Raw genomic sequence first — 17,062 nt, 5'->3', positions numbered from 1 at the left:
CCATGAAGTAGAAAATTTAGTATCCAAAAGTTTACCAGCTAGTAAAACGGGTTCAAAATTATCTTCTCCTCTGGTACGATTTGTCAAAAATATAAGTTTTCAAATTTAGTCTAAGGCGTTCAATTGTGCGAAACCAATTCAAGACTTGCGAGCGAAGTAGAAATTGGCAGACATATTCGATTTTCATTATACTCCGATGTCGCGAATTGTGCATGAAAGGAGGTCATGATCTTATTACGTATGAAGGACGTACACGACAAATAATGGAGACTTTTTTTAACTCGATTTTTTTTTCGGCGCTAGCGACTCGCCCTTTGCACTCTCCTCCTGCATCTGACCGCCCGAGTGAAATACGCGGGAAACTACGCCTGTTCTGCAGGTTAATCAAGAGCTCACGGGTATGAACGATTTGGGTGGAAAACAATAGGCTCAGAAACGAGAACTAACAGAACTTAAACGGTAGTTTCTCGCTAATACCAGAACAACCAAATTTTTCTGTACAGTTTGTTTGAGACGTCTGTCTCCGGGCGAAATGCGAACGGATTTCTTTCCGGAATATTTCCCAAAGCCGAAACCTCTCTCACCACAACTTCAGATGTCCCCTTTTGAATTCGAAAGCTTACCTTAATGGATCAGTGCAATTTCCTTATAATATTTAGAGTCAGCCAAGCCTAAACGCGGAACTCTCGTTAGTTTATTCCCCAGCCCTCCATTATAATAAAAACTGTAAAAAAAACTCTTCAGTACTGGCTGTAGAAGGGTTTCTTCAAGGGGATTTAGGGACCAGTCTGGTGGGTGGAGAGGGTAGAAGAAGAATTGACAAAATAGGTAAGGAATGTATCAGATGAAGTGCGAAGTCAGCGTCAGTTGAAATTATAGCAGAGCTCGAAGTGAGCGCAGCGTAGCCCACAATTATTGGAAATGGTAGTAACCCACCATGCCCAAAACATTTGGAGTTGAGACCGTGCGGCCGACCGTACAAGGTGCTACTTTTAGCATGCATGGCCAACTGCATTGCGGGTAGCATCTCAGCCATGAAGTAATGGAAAGGCGAAGGAGAAGGTAATGCGCAGGCACCATTTTGTGCGTAACTTGAATAGCCCATTAGTATGCGCTAAAAGACACCGGCAGGTGACAATGAAGTGCGCATACTCAAGTGCTTCTGTAGTATAGACTCTTTGCAAAAGCTATTTGTTCATCGATTTCTTTAACGATTTAACCCTCTTAAGTAATTGAAACTAAAAACTTGCGTTTTAACTGAGAAAATATACTTCTCTTTACTTTGGGGGGATTCTGGAATGTCAATTTCTTACTTAAATATTTATATTTTGTGTGAAAATTAATAGCTATCTGGGAGTTTCCTGCAGATGGCAGCACAGATAATTGCGACCGAGAAATTAAAATGGAGGGCAAGTGTTCAAAGGGGATTTAAATAGTCCGTAGGAACAGAAATGGATGGATGAATTGAAAAATTTAGAATGCTTAAACATTAAGACTCTTTTGAAGCAGACCAATGTCGATATAATGTCGAAAGTTACGTCTGAAAAAGCATTTGATGGAAGACGTTTTATAAACTACATGATTCGCATCTTTGAAGTCATGTCAATGGATTTTTGTGACAGCACGTGTTTGTGAAACCTGACTGTGTCAGCATTAATCTTGATAAACGAGTGAAGAAAGACGAAGAGGAAGGACCATTATTTTTATGATCCATCTAAGATAGGTGTTACATCATTAGCAAATACTTCTTTCGAGTGAAAAAAAAGTGTCAGAAATATTCCTAAATATTTGTTGTTAAATGCACCAGGGACGTTAGTCTTCAGCAGTTTCTTTCAGGGAGGGAGACAATTTTGTGCCTAACCAGGGCAAAATTGCTTGCTCCTATTTCTACCAATGAAAGCCAAGTGAAACATCAGAAGCATTTCTATTTTCTGTTTAGTTTCTTGCTAAGAATATGGAGACCGCTCTTTAGACTTTAACCACTGTTAAGTCCGAACTATTGACTATTAAGTCACTCGTCGAGAGGCTTCGTAAAAAGTTAATTTATTTTCATCCAATGAATTGTTTTCGTGCTGGAACAAGGGCTAAAGATATCAAATTAAAACGAAGAACAGTAAGGAAACACTCAATGGTTAAAAAAAAAAAAAATATATATATATATATATATATATATATATATATATATATATATATATATATGTATGTATATCAGAAAGCTTTGACCATAACAAAAAGAATTTAATTAAGATCTTTCGCATCAAATTGTACATAATTCCAAAAGTCAGTCGCGGAAACCTGACGATCCACGCGATGAAGAAGTCAATTTTTATCTTTCTTCTGTTACTGTTGTGCTTCATGATACTTGCTTATGTCTCATCACAAGGTTAGCCTCACCATTACTCATTTATGAGCGGAAATAGAGAAGGGACATTAGTCCTTCATAATCATGGTAACTGTTTAACACCTGCATGTTATATGTTCAGAGGAGGTTTTGATATTTATCTCCACAATAAGAAACTGTTGACATTTCTCCTTTTTGTTTTGTTTTCGTTATTTTTCTTAGTCATTTCTTTTTAATCAGGCTCGTCATCCAAGGTGATATATTGTAATATTTTCTACCTCTCTATCACCTCTTTACTCATTTATTCATTTTTTGTATTTTGTATTCGAACATGTGAAACGTTTACACTCTTAAATTATATTGTCTTCTAAGTTCTCTTTTGTAATGCTGCTCAGTCTTCTTATTTGTGTCGGCTGGAGTGGTTTTTGTGTTTATTGCGCTGCTACAGTTAGATTTTTGCCTCATTTTTGGCTAACTCTTTCTCCAGTAAATAACTCCCAACGACAGGGAATATCGAGAAATATGCGATTACTGCTAAATATGTAGATTTGAGAATTAATTTATTCGAAGGAAAAGAAGTTTTGCAATAAAGGTCTTCTACAGTGACAAGCTCTTTGCAAAAGTTCTTTGTTCATTGATCTTGTTATCATGTCATGGTTTCTTCAACGACTCAATCCACTTTGCTAATTAAAACCTACGAACTTCGTCTGCGCTGAGAAAATTTTTGGGAATTTTCTAATGGAAATTTTTCTTACTTAAATATTTACATTTTTCTGTGGAAATTATTGCCATCGGCAAGTTTCCTGCAGATGGCAGTATGGATAATTGTATGAAAGGTATTAAACTAGAAATTAAAATGGGAGACAAAAAGGGAGGCATAAGGATGGATGAATTGAAAAATTTAGGATGCCTTGGTATATACCGACGGAGAAACTATCAATAAATGCTTTACCTTATTACTAAACCTAAACATTGTAATGATTAATGTTATTATTGTTATCATCATCCTCACGTCTCTTATGGCCATCTTCTATACCAGTGTTTTCTTTTTTGTATTATTTATAATTATCGAAGATTTATCTGAAGCAGACCAATGCCGAAAATTGAAGTTTACCCCGGAAAAAGCATTTGACGGAAAACGCCTTATAAACCACGTAATCCGCGTCGCAGAAGTCACGACCAAGGATTTTTGTGAGAACGTGTGTTTTATGGAACCTGACTGTGTCAGCATTAATCTTGATAAACGAGTGAGTGGACATGGAGTGTACAAATGTGAATTGAACAATGTTAATCACGAAAGACACGAACACGACCTGAAGGATGAAGACCGCTATTTTTATCGTGCAGCTGAGGTTGGTGTTGCATCATTAGCAAATATTCATTCCAGATAAAAGAAAAAACTAGTCTCCCGATCATAAGCGTAGCAATTGTTTCTTTAATTCTAATATCACTGTCAATATTTTTATCACTAGCATTATCGTTTTTGTAGGTTTATGTGCTGCTCGTTTTCCATTATATCAGTACTTTATCTTATGATGTTAAGATTCTTACTATTTCTTCTTTTGGCCTCAGAGTACTTGTGTTGATAGCCCTTGCGATAACAATTCTACTTGTCAAAGCGGTTTTACTGACAAAGGATATCGCTGTTTGTGTATCACTGGGTTCAATGGTCCAAGGTGTAAGAAAGGTATTGACTCCAATTTTATACACAACTTCGAAAGGCACCTGTAAAAGTTCAGGTCCTGTTTCTTATAAACTCACACAATAACCGTACAGCTCTTAACTGACTGTTGGCCACATAGCTGCTCCAAAATTACAGGACTATTAAGTCGGATCCCACGTAGGTCTCAATCTGTTTTTCACATCTTATTTTCACATCTGCACTGATGACCTTCTAATTAAGGAAGATTATTTTCAGATATCGATGAGTGTGGTTCAGGAACACACGGCTGCAGTGAAAATGCTGTTTGCAACAATACCAATGGTTCTTATAACTGTTCATGTAAACCTGGATATTCTGGAGATGGACGGACTTGCGAAGGTAAACGTAACCGAAGCCCTAATTTTATTTAACGAACAAGGGAATGGAAACTGAAAATTTACACTTCAACCCTTAAAATGATAAAATTGGTCATGTGTTTAAGGGTTTTCCCTATTGAATTGGTTTCCATTAAATTTTACAGATGTAAACGAGTGTGTTGACGGAACATCCAATTGCAGTGCTGATGCTATGTGTAACAATACAAAGGGATCATATCGCTGCAAATGCAAACCAGGATTTACTGGGGATGGACGGACTTGCAAAGGTAAAACAGAGCCAATAGTTTCTGAGTCTAATGTTAATCAATTACATGCTGAAGAATGTAAATATATTTTGTTTCTTATTGGTATCATCAAGCAAAGCGGCGGACAATTTTTTATTTTTAAAAGTAACATACTTTATAAACATAATGAATTTGAAAGACGGACGACTTGTCTTGCTCAATAATCCATACCCAGATGGGATGATGTTACTCTAGCATGGCCAAGAGAACTGCAGAAAAAATTCAAGACCCTTAAGACATCGGATCCAACGTGGGTCTCCATTTGTTGTTTACACTTTATTTTTAAATCTGCATTAGTTTTGAAATCAATTGCAGTGATGACGCTCTAATTAAAGGAGAGTCCTTTCAGATATCAACGAGTGTGCTACAGGAAAAATGAACTGCAGTGCTGATGCTGTGTGCAACAATACTAAGGGATCCTACAACTGTACATGCAAACAAGGATACTATCGAGAAGGAAATATCTGCCGTTTAGGTAACATTTCTCCTGCTGTATTTTTTAAGCTGGTTTCGTACTTTTTCTGTCTGTTAGGACTACTATAATGAGAAGTTTCGTTTATAACAATTATGTATATCGAGGTATAGATTAATAGTTAATAGATAAAAACTTCTTCAAATGTCTTGCTAGAAACTACCGAGAATTCAAACTAAAAACAAGCTAACTTCTTGATGGACGTGGAAACGCTTGCCTGCGTAGATAGCAGTCTTATGGTGTGCATTAGAAGCGTCGTGCGGCTCAATTAAAAACGGTGAGGCAGCGAAGGGCTTGGGATGCTGCTTAAATTAACGGGTCCGCTGGTTTTGTTCTCATATGTAGCGCATTAGACACCGCTAACAATGCAAGCTACGAAAACACGAGTGACCAAGAACGTTATGTATTTCCTGTTCTACACGTAAATTTTCCCTTTGAGAGCATTTCAAAACGCCATCCCATCTTTTTTTCTTAAAGGGTTTATTGCAGTTGATATGCACTTTCCTTTTTTCAGCTTCGACGTGTAAGGAAATTTTCGACCGGAATGGGTAAGTCAGTTAATCACTAACAAGAACAAAGCTGGAGCGGAATTTAATGAGAGAATATGAAAATAAAAGTACTACTGAAAATTATAATTTTAAAAATAATATTGCGGCAAGCATGAGAACCTTGATGATAAACATACACATTAGCTTCTTTCTTGAAGGGAATCGCCTAATCGAAAAGTACTTTGATTTGTTCACTAAATATATGAAAGCCATGGCCCTCATCAAGTTTTAAATGAATCTCTCCTTTTAAGAAGATTCTTTATTGTGTAGGTTGAAAAAGAGTGGCGAGGTTACCCTGCACTTAGACTCGACGCCTATTTCTGTTTTCTGTCACATGGGAGACTTTGGATGCGGAGATGGAGGATGGACGCCGATCATGAAGATTAATGGCAACAAGGTAATAAATCATTTGCTGAGAAATTCATTGAATAGACAGATAAAAAGAAGATGGGTGCTGTTTCCTTAGGCATCGCTCAAGCGTATTTTTTGACCTTGAGCCTAAGACAGAAGTACTCTGTTTTTGATAAGGTAGAGATTAATCTACAAATTTATTAAGGATAAAGGTCAACATAGGCAAGCGAAAAAGGGTGGGAACAAAAATTGGATGCGGTTTCCCTGACAACCGCCAAAAGTTGTCTTTACTAGGCGAGCCACAAAGAGTCGCTCACGCGTACTTAATGACCCTGAGCCTAAATTGATATTAAATTGAAAAATCCTTTGTTATCAATTTTAGACTACCTTTCTTTACCATTCCCATTTCTGGAAGGACAGAAATACCTATCAAGATGCTGCTGGTAAGAATGGCTTCGATTTACAAGAAACAAAGTTACCAACCTACTGGCAAACACCCTTCTCCAAGATCTGCCTCGGTATGAGGATTGGACAACAACTAAGTTTCATCGTCATCAACAAGACAGCCGACTCTTTGTATTCATTGATCGCTGACGGGAAATACCACGCCACTTCACTGGGTCGTGACACGTGGAAGAAGGTGGTTGGTTCGCAAGCCTCCTTGCAGCGAAACTGCAACAAGGAAGGGTTCAACGTTGAAGGTGGTTTCTCCAGAGCAAGAATCGGCATTGCTTCTAACCAAGAAAATGACTGTTCCTCTTGCGATTCCAGTATCGGGTTTGGTACAGGAGGAGATAATTCGTGTGGAAATGCAGCAGCACACAAGCCTGATAATGGAGACAAGGACATCAGAGCCATGGGGTACATCTTGGTGCACTGACAAGGCACACGATTCACATTTAAGCTACGAAGCCGTTATAGAGCAATGGGTTCGAACTTATCGTATTGTTTGGTCAGGTCTGTTTCAAATATAACTTTTTAACTCCAGTCTTTTACGTCCTATTTGTATGAAGTTTATTTAGGCTGTGAAAACTAAGTAGAAATCGGCAGTGAAGCCATATTCAATGTTCGTAGTATCCTTCGAATTCCACGACGTAAAAGCTCATAAGCTCCTGATTAGCCCGTAGATTAAGCGTAATTTTACGCGCCTCTAAGTCGAGCTGATAGAGGTACAAGGCGCAATCATGGCCGAAACAGAAATCGGTTTGGATCTCGCTCATTTGAGGCAGCGCCTCCTCGTGTTTGAAAATGGTATGCATGATGGATTCTCTGATTCTGGCTAAAATTCAAATCTCATCTTCTCCGGTAATTATCCTGGGTCCAAGTCTGTAAAATAAGTAGATTCCAAGAGTTCACCTTTTTTATTGTTTCTCACCCATGTATATACCTTTTTTTCGGTTGGGTAAAAGCTCTTCCTTGTAAGATATCTATAAAAACTACTAGCATGGACATTTTTTAACAAGCTCTGCTACGTATTTGAACATCGGAAGAGATTAACATTTCGCCATGCCGTATACAAATATGTAACTTTGATTTCGCACAAAATTCCTCATACCATTACAACTTACCTAACCGCAGCGCCATTCGAGTAGCTTCAAATTTTAGTAAATTTATTTTTCAACAATCTCTGCTACGTATATTAACATTAGAAAGATCAAAATTTTTCCATGCCCTATGCATTTTTATAACTTTGATTTTACACGAAATAACTCGCACCATTACTGCTTAGTACTTAGCTAAGCGCAGTCCCGCCACTATTGAATATGAAGTAAACATAAGAGTGTCAAGAGGACATAGAGATTCAATAAAATGAAACAGAAAAATTTGATATGTAACTGGTGTTTACGAAATGATCTGGAGGCGCGTCTCAGGACTTGGCCAACAAACAAAAAGCTTTATAAAATTTGCTTTAAAAAGATCCGTCTGTAGAATTTACCGACAAACCATGAAATTTTAATTACTACTTCTTAAGTTGTGTATCGGTTTTGTTGTACAGCATTGGGACGGTCTCACGCACGGAATGACTTGTAAAATTGCTAGTTGGCTAACAATAGCCAAAGTTCTTCGGAGATTCAATTTTTTTTTTTGTTATAGAGAGCAGAACAAATACAATAAGGAACCACGACGCGTTAAATCCTGAGAGAAAGAATACAGTACGTGTTATTTCCTAAGTCTAATCCGTGACTGTCTAACATATGTAAACACCTGTGAATGTTGCGTTACATTTCAAGTGTGGAGTGTGTTACAAATACTCAACGATAATTGGCCCACTTGGTCAAGTGGTGCAGAATAGCACTCTATGATTGGTTACCAGGGATGTTGACCTCCTTGAATACCAGTAATACTTAGATTTCATCATTTAAAAAGGTAGTCAGGAAGTTAAAAAAAAAAAAATAATAATAAGTTAGAATTTTGCCATCAATTGATGTCTTTCCGGAAGTCGGTCTTCAGAGGGTTCAGCGCCACGAAGAATTCGATCTTTATCTGTACTCTGTTAGTTTTGTGCCTTATGATGTCTGTACCTGTGTCTTTGGAAGGTTAGTTTCTCTATTACTGATCTCTGAGCGGGGGTTAGTGAGGGGGAAATTAGTCTCTCTCAATCATAGCTGAGACAAAGTCTCTCGAAAAAAGTGGTTCAGGGCATTTCGGTTAAAAAAATCGATTTCTTTCAAAAAATCTGTCTTAGTCACAAAGTAATCAAAATCATCTTGCTTTCTCGAATTGTTGCGATGTTTTTACTTTTCGGAGCAAAGGCCCATTGTTAACAGCACCGATAATCAAAATTGACATAAGTTGCCGTGCTCGCATTTTTGCAAAGCTCGTGTTTGAGGAATTTGTTTGGTTCGCATATTTAGTTTGATTCTTTTTTAGAACAAGCTACATAGGTTTTCCAGTTATAACGGTTTTTTACCCTTAAAATTATTTTTCAGTTTTACTTTACCTTTGCCGCCATGACCGTAAATATGCAGCTTTTAATCTCGGCTGAGCGCAAAATTCCAACTTCTTCCCCTCAATATCTAATCAATATCTCAATATTTATTCAGGCGAACAAAAACTAACAAAAAGGAAGGCGAGTATGGAAATATAAAGATATATCGTGGTTTTAGCTTTTAACAAAAAGCAGACTCGGTTAAGTACGAATTTACGTCTACCACCTATGTTTGACGCCTGAATTGAGCAGTTTGAAGATTTTTATGCTTGAATATGCCATGAGAGAGTGAGAAACATCTCCATTTCCCATCTAGAAAAAAACCATCGCCGAAGGTGGTTTTTCGCTGAACAAACGAACTTTTTTTGTCACTCAGTTAAAGAGAAAGAAAGAGGGAATTCACTAAAAGTCAGGATAGACTTGAAATAGTTAAGTTAATCCAAAGTATTTCTTAGTGTCAATCTGGGAAGTGTTCCTGATAATGGTATTTAAAGTGCAGTCATTTTAAATTCGAGAAACCTGCAATCCTATAAGGTAGTGCGCAAAAAGAATGAATTTGTTCAAAGGAACCATCGGCTGTGTTTATAACCCATGAAATCGCCAGTAAAATAATATAGCTCCAGAAATTCCTTAAATAAATCAATTGGAGTGTTATTTTTATTAGTTAGGTAGAGGAATATGGAAAGATAAAGATATGTAGTGGTTTCGGCGAACTTCTAACCCAGCCGGGTAATACATATTTTGGACATTTTCGAAAATTCCACCCAAGAGAAAGCAGACCCGATAATGTACGAAATTTACGTCTTAAAACGATGGTTGACGCTTGAATTTAGCAAATTGAAGCTTTTTTTATGTTTGATGATGATGCCTTTAAACAGCATTTAAGAGAGAAAAATTTCCATCCTTATCTAGAAAAATAGTGTTGCCGAACGTTGTCTCTTAACTCTTTAAGCGACCCATTGTTTGTTAATCTCTCAGCTAACGAGTACTTTAAGATTAAGACAGATTCATGGAAAAAAATTGTAAGAAATCGATTTTTTTTAGCTAAAATACACCGGGCCGCCTTTAGAAAGACTGCATCTTAATGTTTGACACCAGCTGGTTGTTAAAGAGTTTTGTTTTAGTTTAATCGGAGCTATGCACTTCCGTTTACTTATTAAAACTGCGTAACGGATTAAAACTGCGTAACGGATTAAGCTTTGTGAGTGTCATTAAATGTAGAGTGCAGATGGTTTTCGTTGTTTTCGTATGTAAATTTTGATTTACTAGACTGGTTCTTCGTTTATGTCCAGTTCATCAGCCAAGTTAATCAAGTGTTTTATTCGTTTGGTATTGCACTCTCGAGAATGGAAATAAAGTATGTCAGTGTAAATGCAGCTTTCATCCTTGAATTACACCTTCCTTATTCTTTGTGTCTCCTGCAATGGTTATCGCCCCCGTGTTGTCAACTTTTTCTCTATCAAATGGTCTATGACGTCCACAGTCCACGGGAAAAACAAAATGTGCGACTCATGTTTCGTTTGGAGCCACTGAATAGGAATCTGTTCGGCCGTAGAACAAGAAGTTCTACAAGAAAGCTCGTCTGTCGTCCAGGTTGTTTATAAAATTTCTTGTAATGGTTCTGGCGGAATGGGTAGCTCATCCTCTCCCTTCCATGACCTAAGGTTTGGCCTAGGAAGGGAGAAGTTTCTGGAAACTTAACAATTCACTATAATTCACTAAATTTTGTACTCACGGCCTGGCTGAGAAAAAGCACCACTTCTAATTTCGAATTTCTCCTATTCAACTTGAATGTATACTGGCGAGTTTGAGATAGTAAATTTCCTATTTGAAGACAGTATTGTGTGTTTATCTCTGGTAATAAACGCTTGCATCACCCAAGTCTTCCACTGGTGGCAATGGATACCATCGACTGCAAGATAAACAAAGAGGTTTAAGGAAAAGGAAAAGGAAGTATACTAGAAAATAATTAGTATAAAATATTATCACTTTCGAAAGTTTAAAATAATTCGAAGTTCATTTATAAAAGTTCATCATCAGATCTGACAAAAGCTTTTGGTTTAAAAGGATCTAGGTAAGATCTACCAAGCTTCCTTTATATCTACGCCGGTTTTTATTTTAATAGCTCATTCCATTTTGGCGAAATGAGTACCTTTTTGATCGATTGTCGGTCACAATAATTTTAATCGCGAACAATTATCCGTGGCAAGTGCAGGTACACCATGCACTCTTATTAGTTGTCCCTGAGTAGGTGTCATCAAACATCTATTCCTAACAGTAAGTATTTAGAATAAAACAAAACAAAACAAAAAAACATATAGACAAAAGGTGCGCGCACTCTCAACCGACAAGGACAGCCAGCTTAGAGCCCGACGACATACTAGCTACTTCATCACAGATACCCAGGCAAGGTCTGCTCTCGTTGGACAAGTTTCGTTATCTTGATGTACCTAAGCTTGATGGAACTATGGTGTACGACGACTATGAATGCACATTTAAATGCCTTCACCATCCTCTGTGTGTTTCCGTGAACCTGGCTGCTAAAAGTGATTTGTGGTGTGAGTTACTGTTGTCTGATAAGTACAGCAACCCCAATGAATTCAAAGAAAAAAATAATTCGCAATACTATTTCTTTGAGGTAAGGACTAATTAAAACTTGAATGCATGACTTATGGAGTGATTTTGAAAGACAGCAGGAAAAGGCAGTTGCAAAAAGAACAATGTTACTTAGGGCACGAATCCGACTAGATGAATTTAGAAAGTACGAAACCTATTTTTTATCATTCAGATGAGGAGGTAGTTTATTGAAAAATGCTACGATATCACAGTAATTACGTTCACGATCACAAGCATGAAATCATCGTTTCAATTATAATAAATACATTTGTCACTGCTATTCATCTATATGCTAATTGGCAAAGGATCAATTGTGGTATCTTTGCCAATTTCGAAAAGAGAGAATTTTTAGATTGAGAAAATTGATTGAGGCCTCAATGGTATGTGTTATCATTTTGACTTAAGAGGCTCACACATGGTCAACGTGAGGTGGACCCTTGCCCAGCTATGATGAGTTAATACTGAGTGCAGCTAGGTTTCTTTGTTTAAAGCTGAATTAAAGCACAATATTCATTTCTAAATGCTCAGGCTTACAGATTTAAATACGCTTGATACTTCCTTACAGAACTCAAGATGGGAGCATAACTAATTGCATATCATAATAAAATTATCCTTGTTTCTATCTTACTTTTGATTTTGATTAAGCGTCTATGTATCTGGAATGAGAGGCTTTCCACAAGACTTATTACAACGTTGCATCTCCAGAAGGAGCGAGACTTATAAGACGGGGGATATGGGTCTGACTAAAACGTTTAGGGAATTTACTTTTTTATTTTTGCATCAGAGTGCTTGTGCAAAAAAACCCTGCAAGAACAACTCCACTTATCGAAACGGTTTTATCAACAAAAGTTATCAGTGTCTGTGTTCCGCTGGATTCAAGGGTCGGACTCGTGATGAAGGTAACATACGTCTGCATGTGATAAGTTTTATGGAGCAGATGTCAGTACTTCCGTCAGTGACAATTTTGGTGTGGTCTTGTATATCCGGAAAATGGGGGCTAATAGAGATGAACCGAAAGAAGACAAACCAGCAGTGCTGATGTATCTCGAAAGAATGTTATGCATTATATGAGTCAAATTGAAACCAAGTACTTAACTTTAATACACTCTACACCAATGAGGTTGAATCTCGCAGACACAAACGAGTGTATCGAGGGAACATCCAATTGCAGCGCTGATGCTGTGTGCAACAATACTAAGGGATCGTACAACTGTGCATGCAAGCAAGGATACAATAGAGATGGAAATATCTGCCGTTTGGGTAATATTTCTACTGCTGTATTTTTAAAGCTAGGTTTTGTACTGTTTCTGTCTGTTTAGACCACTGTAATGAGAAGTTCGTTTATAATAATTATGTATATCGGGAAATAGATATATAGTGAATCACAGAAATTCGAAAAATACCTCGTTAGAAATTACCGAGAATTCAAACTAAGAACAAGTTAACTTCTTGATGGACGTGAAAACGCTTGCCTGTGTAGATAGCAGTATTATGGTGTGCATCTGAAGCTTCGAGTGACTTGAGTAACAGCGGCGAGGCTGCGAGGGGCTTGGGACGCTGCTTCAAGTCGCGGTTCCACTGCTTTGATTTTCATCCAGCGCATTAGACGCTGGTAACAATGCAAGTTACGAAAACACGAGTGACCAAGTCACGATTGCTTTGATCCCTTTCGCATAGTATCTGCACCAATGACAAAGCTCACCAAAGTCAAACTTGTCCAACAAATCGCCCCATGTAGAATTTCATAGCTATCACAAATAAATGGAGTTGATAACTTTCGTACTCTAATCTGTTATTTTTCTCTAATTAGCGACCAATTAATTTCTTGAACTTGGATTACAACGTTATATATCTGTCATTCTACATGTAAATTCCCTTTGAGAGCATTTCAAAACGCCATCCCATCTTTCTTTCTCAAATGATTTAAAAATGGTTTAACGCTGTTGACATACTTTTTCTTTTTTTCAGCTTCGACGTGTAAGGAAATTTTCGACCGCAATGTGTAAGTCAATTAGTCTCTGACAAAATAAGAACCGGAGAAGAATTTAGTGAGAGAATATGAAAATAACAGTACTAATGATAATAATAATTCTGAAATAATGTTGCGCTAAGCATAACAACCTAGATGATAAACTTCCACATAAGCTTCTCTCTTGAAAGGAGTCGTCTGATCGAGAAGTACTTTGTGTCATTTACTGAACATGAGGAAGCCTTGGCCCTCATCAATTTTCAACTGAATCTTTCCTTTAAAGAAGATTTAGTAGATCGAAAAAAAAGTGTCGAGGTTACCCTGCACTTAGACTCAAAGCCAATTTCTTTTTTCTTTCACATGGGTGACTTTTTGACATGACTAAGAAATGGTTTTCACAACTTGACTTCCAATCCGCAAAGAATACCAGTATTCTATACGCTCTCGAAAATACATAAAACTATACTGGTCGGAGACGCTATGCCAGCCTACCTAACAACTGCAAAAATCCTATGTAAAGGATGACACTGCTTTTATCAACTTCTTCGAAAAAACGAAGATAGACAAAGATACTAATCTCAGCCCAAGGTCCAGAAAACAAGATGCGATTAGTGAGACAAGATCAAGATGACGGTTTTGGTAATCTGCCAAAAACTTCAACCTCGTGTACAATTCTAAATATAGAAAACTGGTCGCGTGACATTGAGCGCAAGAAAAAACTCAAACGAAAAGATTTAAGAATTGTATTATCAATGGACGTTTCCAGCTTGTACACAAATATACCTCGAAAAGAAGGAACGAATATAGTATGTGAAGCATCAGAAAAGTTCCACAACCACAATGCACCGATCCCAACGCACTACCTCAGGGAAATGCTTGGCTTAATCCTTAAGAAAAAAGGAAAAGGAAGTGTACTAGAAAATAGTTATGAAAATTAGTGTCAAAAATTATCACTTACGGTAAGTTTAAATAATGCGAAGTTTATTCATAAAAAGTTCATAAACAGATCTGTCGACAAAGACAAATGGTAAGCGTTCTCTCCACCGACAGGAGCAGCAAGTTTAGACCCCGACAACATACTACCTACATCATCACAGATATCCAGGCAAAGTCTGCTCTCGGTGGACAGGTTTCGCTATCTCGATGTACCTGAGCTTGACAAAATTATGGTTTACGACGACTTTGAATGCACATTTAGATGCCTTCACCATCCTCTGTGTGCTTCCGTGAACTTGGCTGCCGAAGGTGATTTGTGGTGTGAGTTACTGTCGTCTGATAAGTACAGCAACCCCAATGAATACAAAGAAAAAAAGAGTTCGCATCACTATTTCTTTGAGGTAAGGACGATTTACACCTTGGTTGCATCACTTGAGTTGTACTGTTTCAAGAAAGATCTTGAGAAACAGAAGGAAAATGCAGTTGTAAAAAGAAAAATGTTACTCAGGGCACGAAGCAGACTAAAAGATTCGAGGAAAACAAAACCTATTTTTTATAATTCAGCTGAGGAGCTAGTTCATTCAAAAATGCTATGATATCAGAGCAATTACACTCACGATCACAAGCATGAAATCATCGCTTTAATTATTATAAATACATTTGTCATTGCTATTCATCTATATGCTTATTGGTGAAAGGATCGATTGTGAAATGTTTGCCAATTTCGAAAAAAGAGAATTTGAGTCGGAGAAAATTGGTCTCCATGGTGTGTGTTCATATTTTGACTTAAGAGGCCCACATATAGTCAACGTCAGTGGACTCTTGCCCAGCTATGATAAGTTAATACTAAGTGCAGCGTAGTTTTCTTTAATTTGTTTAAGGCTGAAATAAAAGCACAATTTTTACCTATAAATGTCCAGACTTTCAAATTTAAATATTTTTGGTGTTTTGTCGCCAAAAGGTACTTAGCCTACTTGCAGAAAACAAAACAGGAGTATACTAGTTGCATATCATAACAAAATGATTCTTGTTCCCCCTTAAGTTTTGATTTTAATTAAGAGCCTATGTATTTGGAATGAGATGCTTTTTACAAGTCTTATCACAATGTTGCATCTCCAGAAGGAGCAAGACTTAAAAGACAGGGGTATGGGTCTTACTAAAACGTTGAGGGAATTTTTTTTATTTTTGCATCAGAGTGCTTGTACATAAAAACCCTGCAAGAACAACTCCACTTGTCTAAATGGTTTTACTGACAAAAGAGACAAGTGTTTATGTTCCGCTGGATTCAAGGGTCGGACTTGCGATGAAGGTAAATAAGTCTGCATGTTATAAGTTTTATGGAGAAGATGTCCGTCTGTGACTAAAAAATCATTGTATGAGCTCCATGCATGGAGCTTAGGAGGAGTGAAACAAAGAAATTATTAATAAACTGGCATAAGTCTAAGGGTTACATTAAAAAAAAGAACCAACAAAACAATTTTGGGTGGTCTTGTATATCCGGAAAATGGGAGGGCTCATAGAGATGAACTGAAAGAAGACAAACCAGCAGTGCGGATGCCGCTCGCAAGAATTCTATAATAATAATAATAATAATAAAAGATTTATACCGCGCCAGTATCCTACTGTTCAAAGGCGCCTACAAGAAAAAAAAACTTGAAAATTAACACTTAAGACAGCTAATATTAATTATAAATAATAGTAATAATAATAATAATAATAATAAAAGATTTATACCGCGCCAGTATCCTACTGTTCAACGGCGCCTACAAAAAAAAAAAACAAAAAAAAAAAACAAAACAAAAAAACAAAAAAAAAACAAAAACAAAAAAAAAACAAAAACAAAAACAAAAACAAAAACAAAAACAAACAAAAAAAAAAAACACTTAAGACAGCTAATATTAATTATAAAAGGCTTTTCTAAAGAGTAAAGTTTTTAATCTACGTTTAAAAACAGACACAGACTGAGCATTTCTAATTTCACTTGGCAAAGCATTCCATAATGATGGTGCTGCTACAGAGAAAGATCTTGCGCCATATGTTTTCAAGTTATAGGATGGAGAAACCAGAAGGTGCTTGAATGATGAGCGTAGTTGACGCGATGGGGTGTACGATGTAAGCAGATTACAAATGTACGACGGTGCCAGGTTGTTAAGTGCCTTGTAGGTTATAAGTAAAATCTTAAAAATAATACGTTGGTTAACGGGAAGCCAATGAAGATTGAAAAGAACAGGCGTAATGTGATCATGCTTTTTTGTAAGTGTAACGAGGCGCGCCGCAGCATTCTGGACGTGTTGTAGCCTTTTTATAGCGTAGGCTGGTAGGCCATACAAAAGGGAATTACAGTAATCCAGCTTCGAAGATACAAACATATGAACCAGCAATTCAGTAGTGGTCGCTGAAAGATATTTCCTGATATAGCTAATATTTCGCAAATGATAAAATGAAGATTTACAAATGTCAGTAATATGATCCTTAAAGCAAAAATGGCTGTCGAACATAGTGCCGATATTCCTCGCCTTTTGCACGGAAGGGATAGTCTCACCAGCAACTGAAATTTCGTGAAGGAGTGGTCTTGG

At 37.2% G+C, this 17,062-nt stretch overlaps 1 protein-coding gene across 2 annotated transcripts; it reads left to right on the top strand.

Annotated features, from left to right (window-relative positions):
- The first annotated feature begins 2,222 nt into the window (after positions 1–2,222).
- On the top strand, positions 2,223–7,859 carry LOC149042372 (uncharacterized). Of its 2 annotated transcripts, XM_089212903.1 has the most exons (9): positions 2,223–2,383; positions 3,416–3,693; positions 3,914–4,028; positions 4,260–4,382; positions 4,525–4,647; positions 5,015–5,140; positions 5,652–5,685; positions 5,956–6,082; positions 6,419–7,859. In XM_089212903.1, exons 1-9 carry the CDS (start codon positions 2,311–2,313, stop codon positions 6,914–6,916), a joined length of 1,497 nt encoding a protein of 498 aa, XP_089069029.1. In that variant the 5' UTR covers positions 2,223–2,310; the 3' UTR covers positions 6,917–7,859. The 2 variants fall into 2 exon arrangements, with proteins under 2 accessions (XP_089069029.1, XP_089069028.1); XM_089212902.1 differs by having other exon boundaries at positions 2,258–3,693.
- The last annotated feature ends 9,203 nt before the right edge of the window (positions 7,860–17,062 follow it).

The sequence above is a fragment of the Pocillopora damicornis genome, chromosome 7 (genome assembly GCF_964200805.1).
Source record: "Pocillopora damicornis chromosome 7, jaPocDami1.2, whole genome shotgun sequence".
Lineage (NCBI taxonomy): Eukaryota > Metazoa > Cnidaria > Anthozoa > Scleractinia > Pocilloporidae > Pocillopora > Pocillopora damicornis.
The sequence above is the reverse complement of the archived record's forward strand: the minus strand, read 5'-3'. Positions and strand labels throughout refer to the sequence as shown.

Bases quoted from the DNA above. Each gene is read 5' to 3' on its own strand.
- LOC149042372 (XM_089212902.1), top strand. From the start codon at position 3,319: ATGATTAATGTTATTATTGTTATCATCATCCTCACGTCTCTTATGGCC. The intron at 4,383-4,524 runs GTAAACGTAACC...TAAATTTTACAG, and splicing joins AGATGGACGGACTTGCGAAG to ATGTAAACGAGTGTGTTGAC. The intron at 4,648-5,014 runs GTAAAACAGAGC...GAGTCCTTTCAG, and splicing joins GGATGGACGGACTTGCAAAG to ATATCAACGAGTGTGCTACA.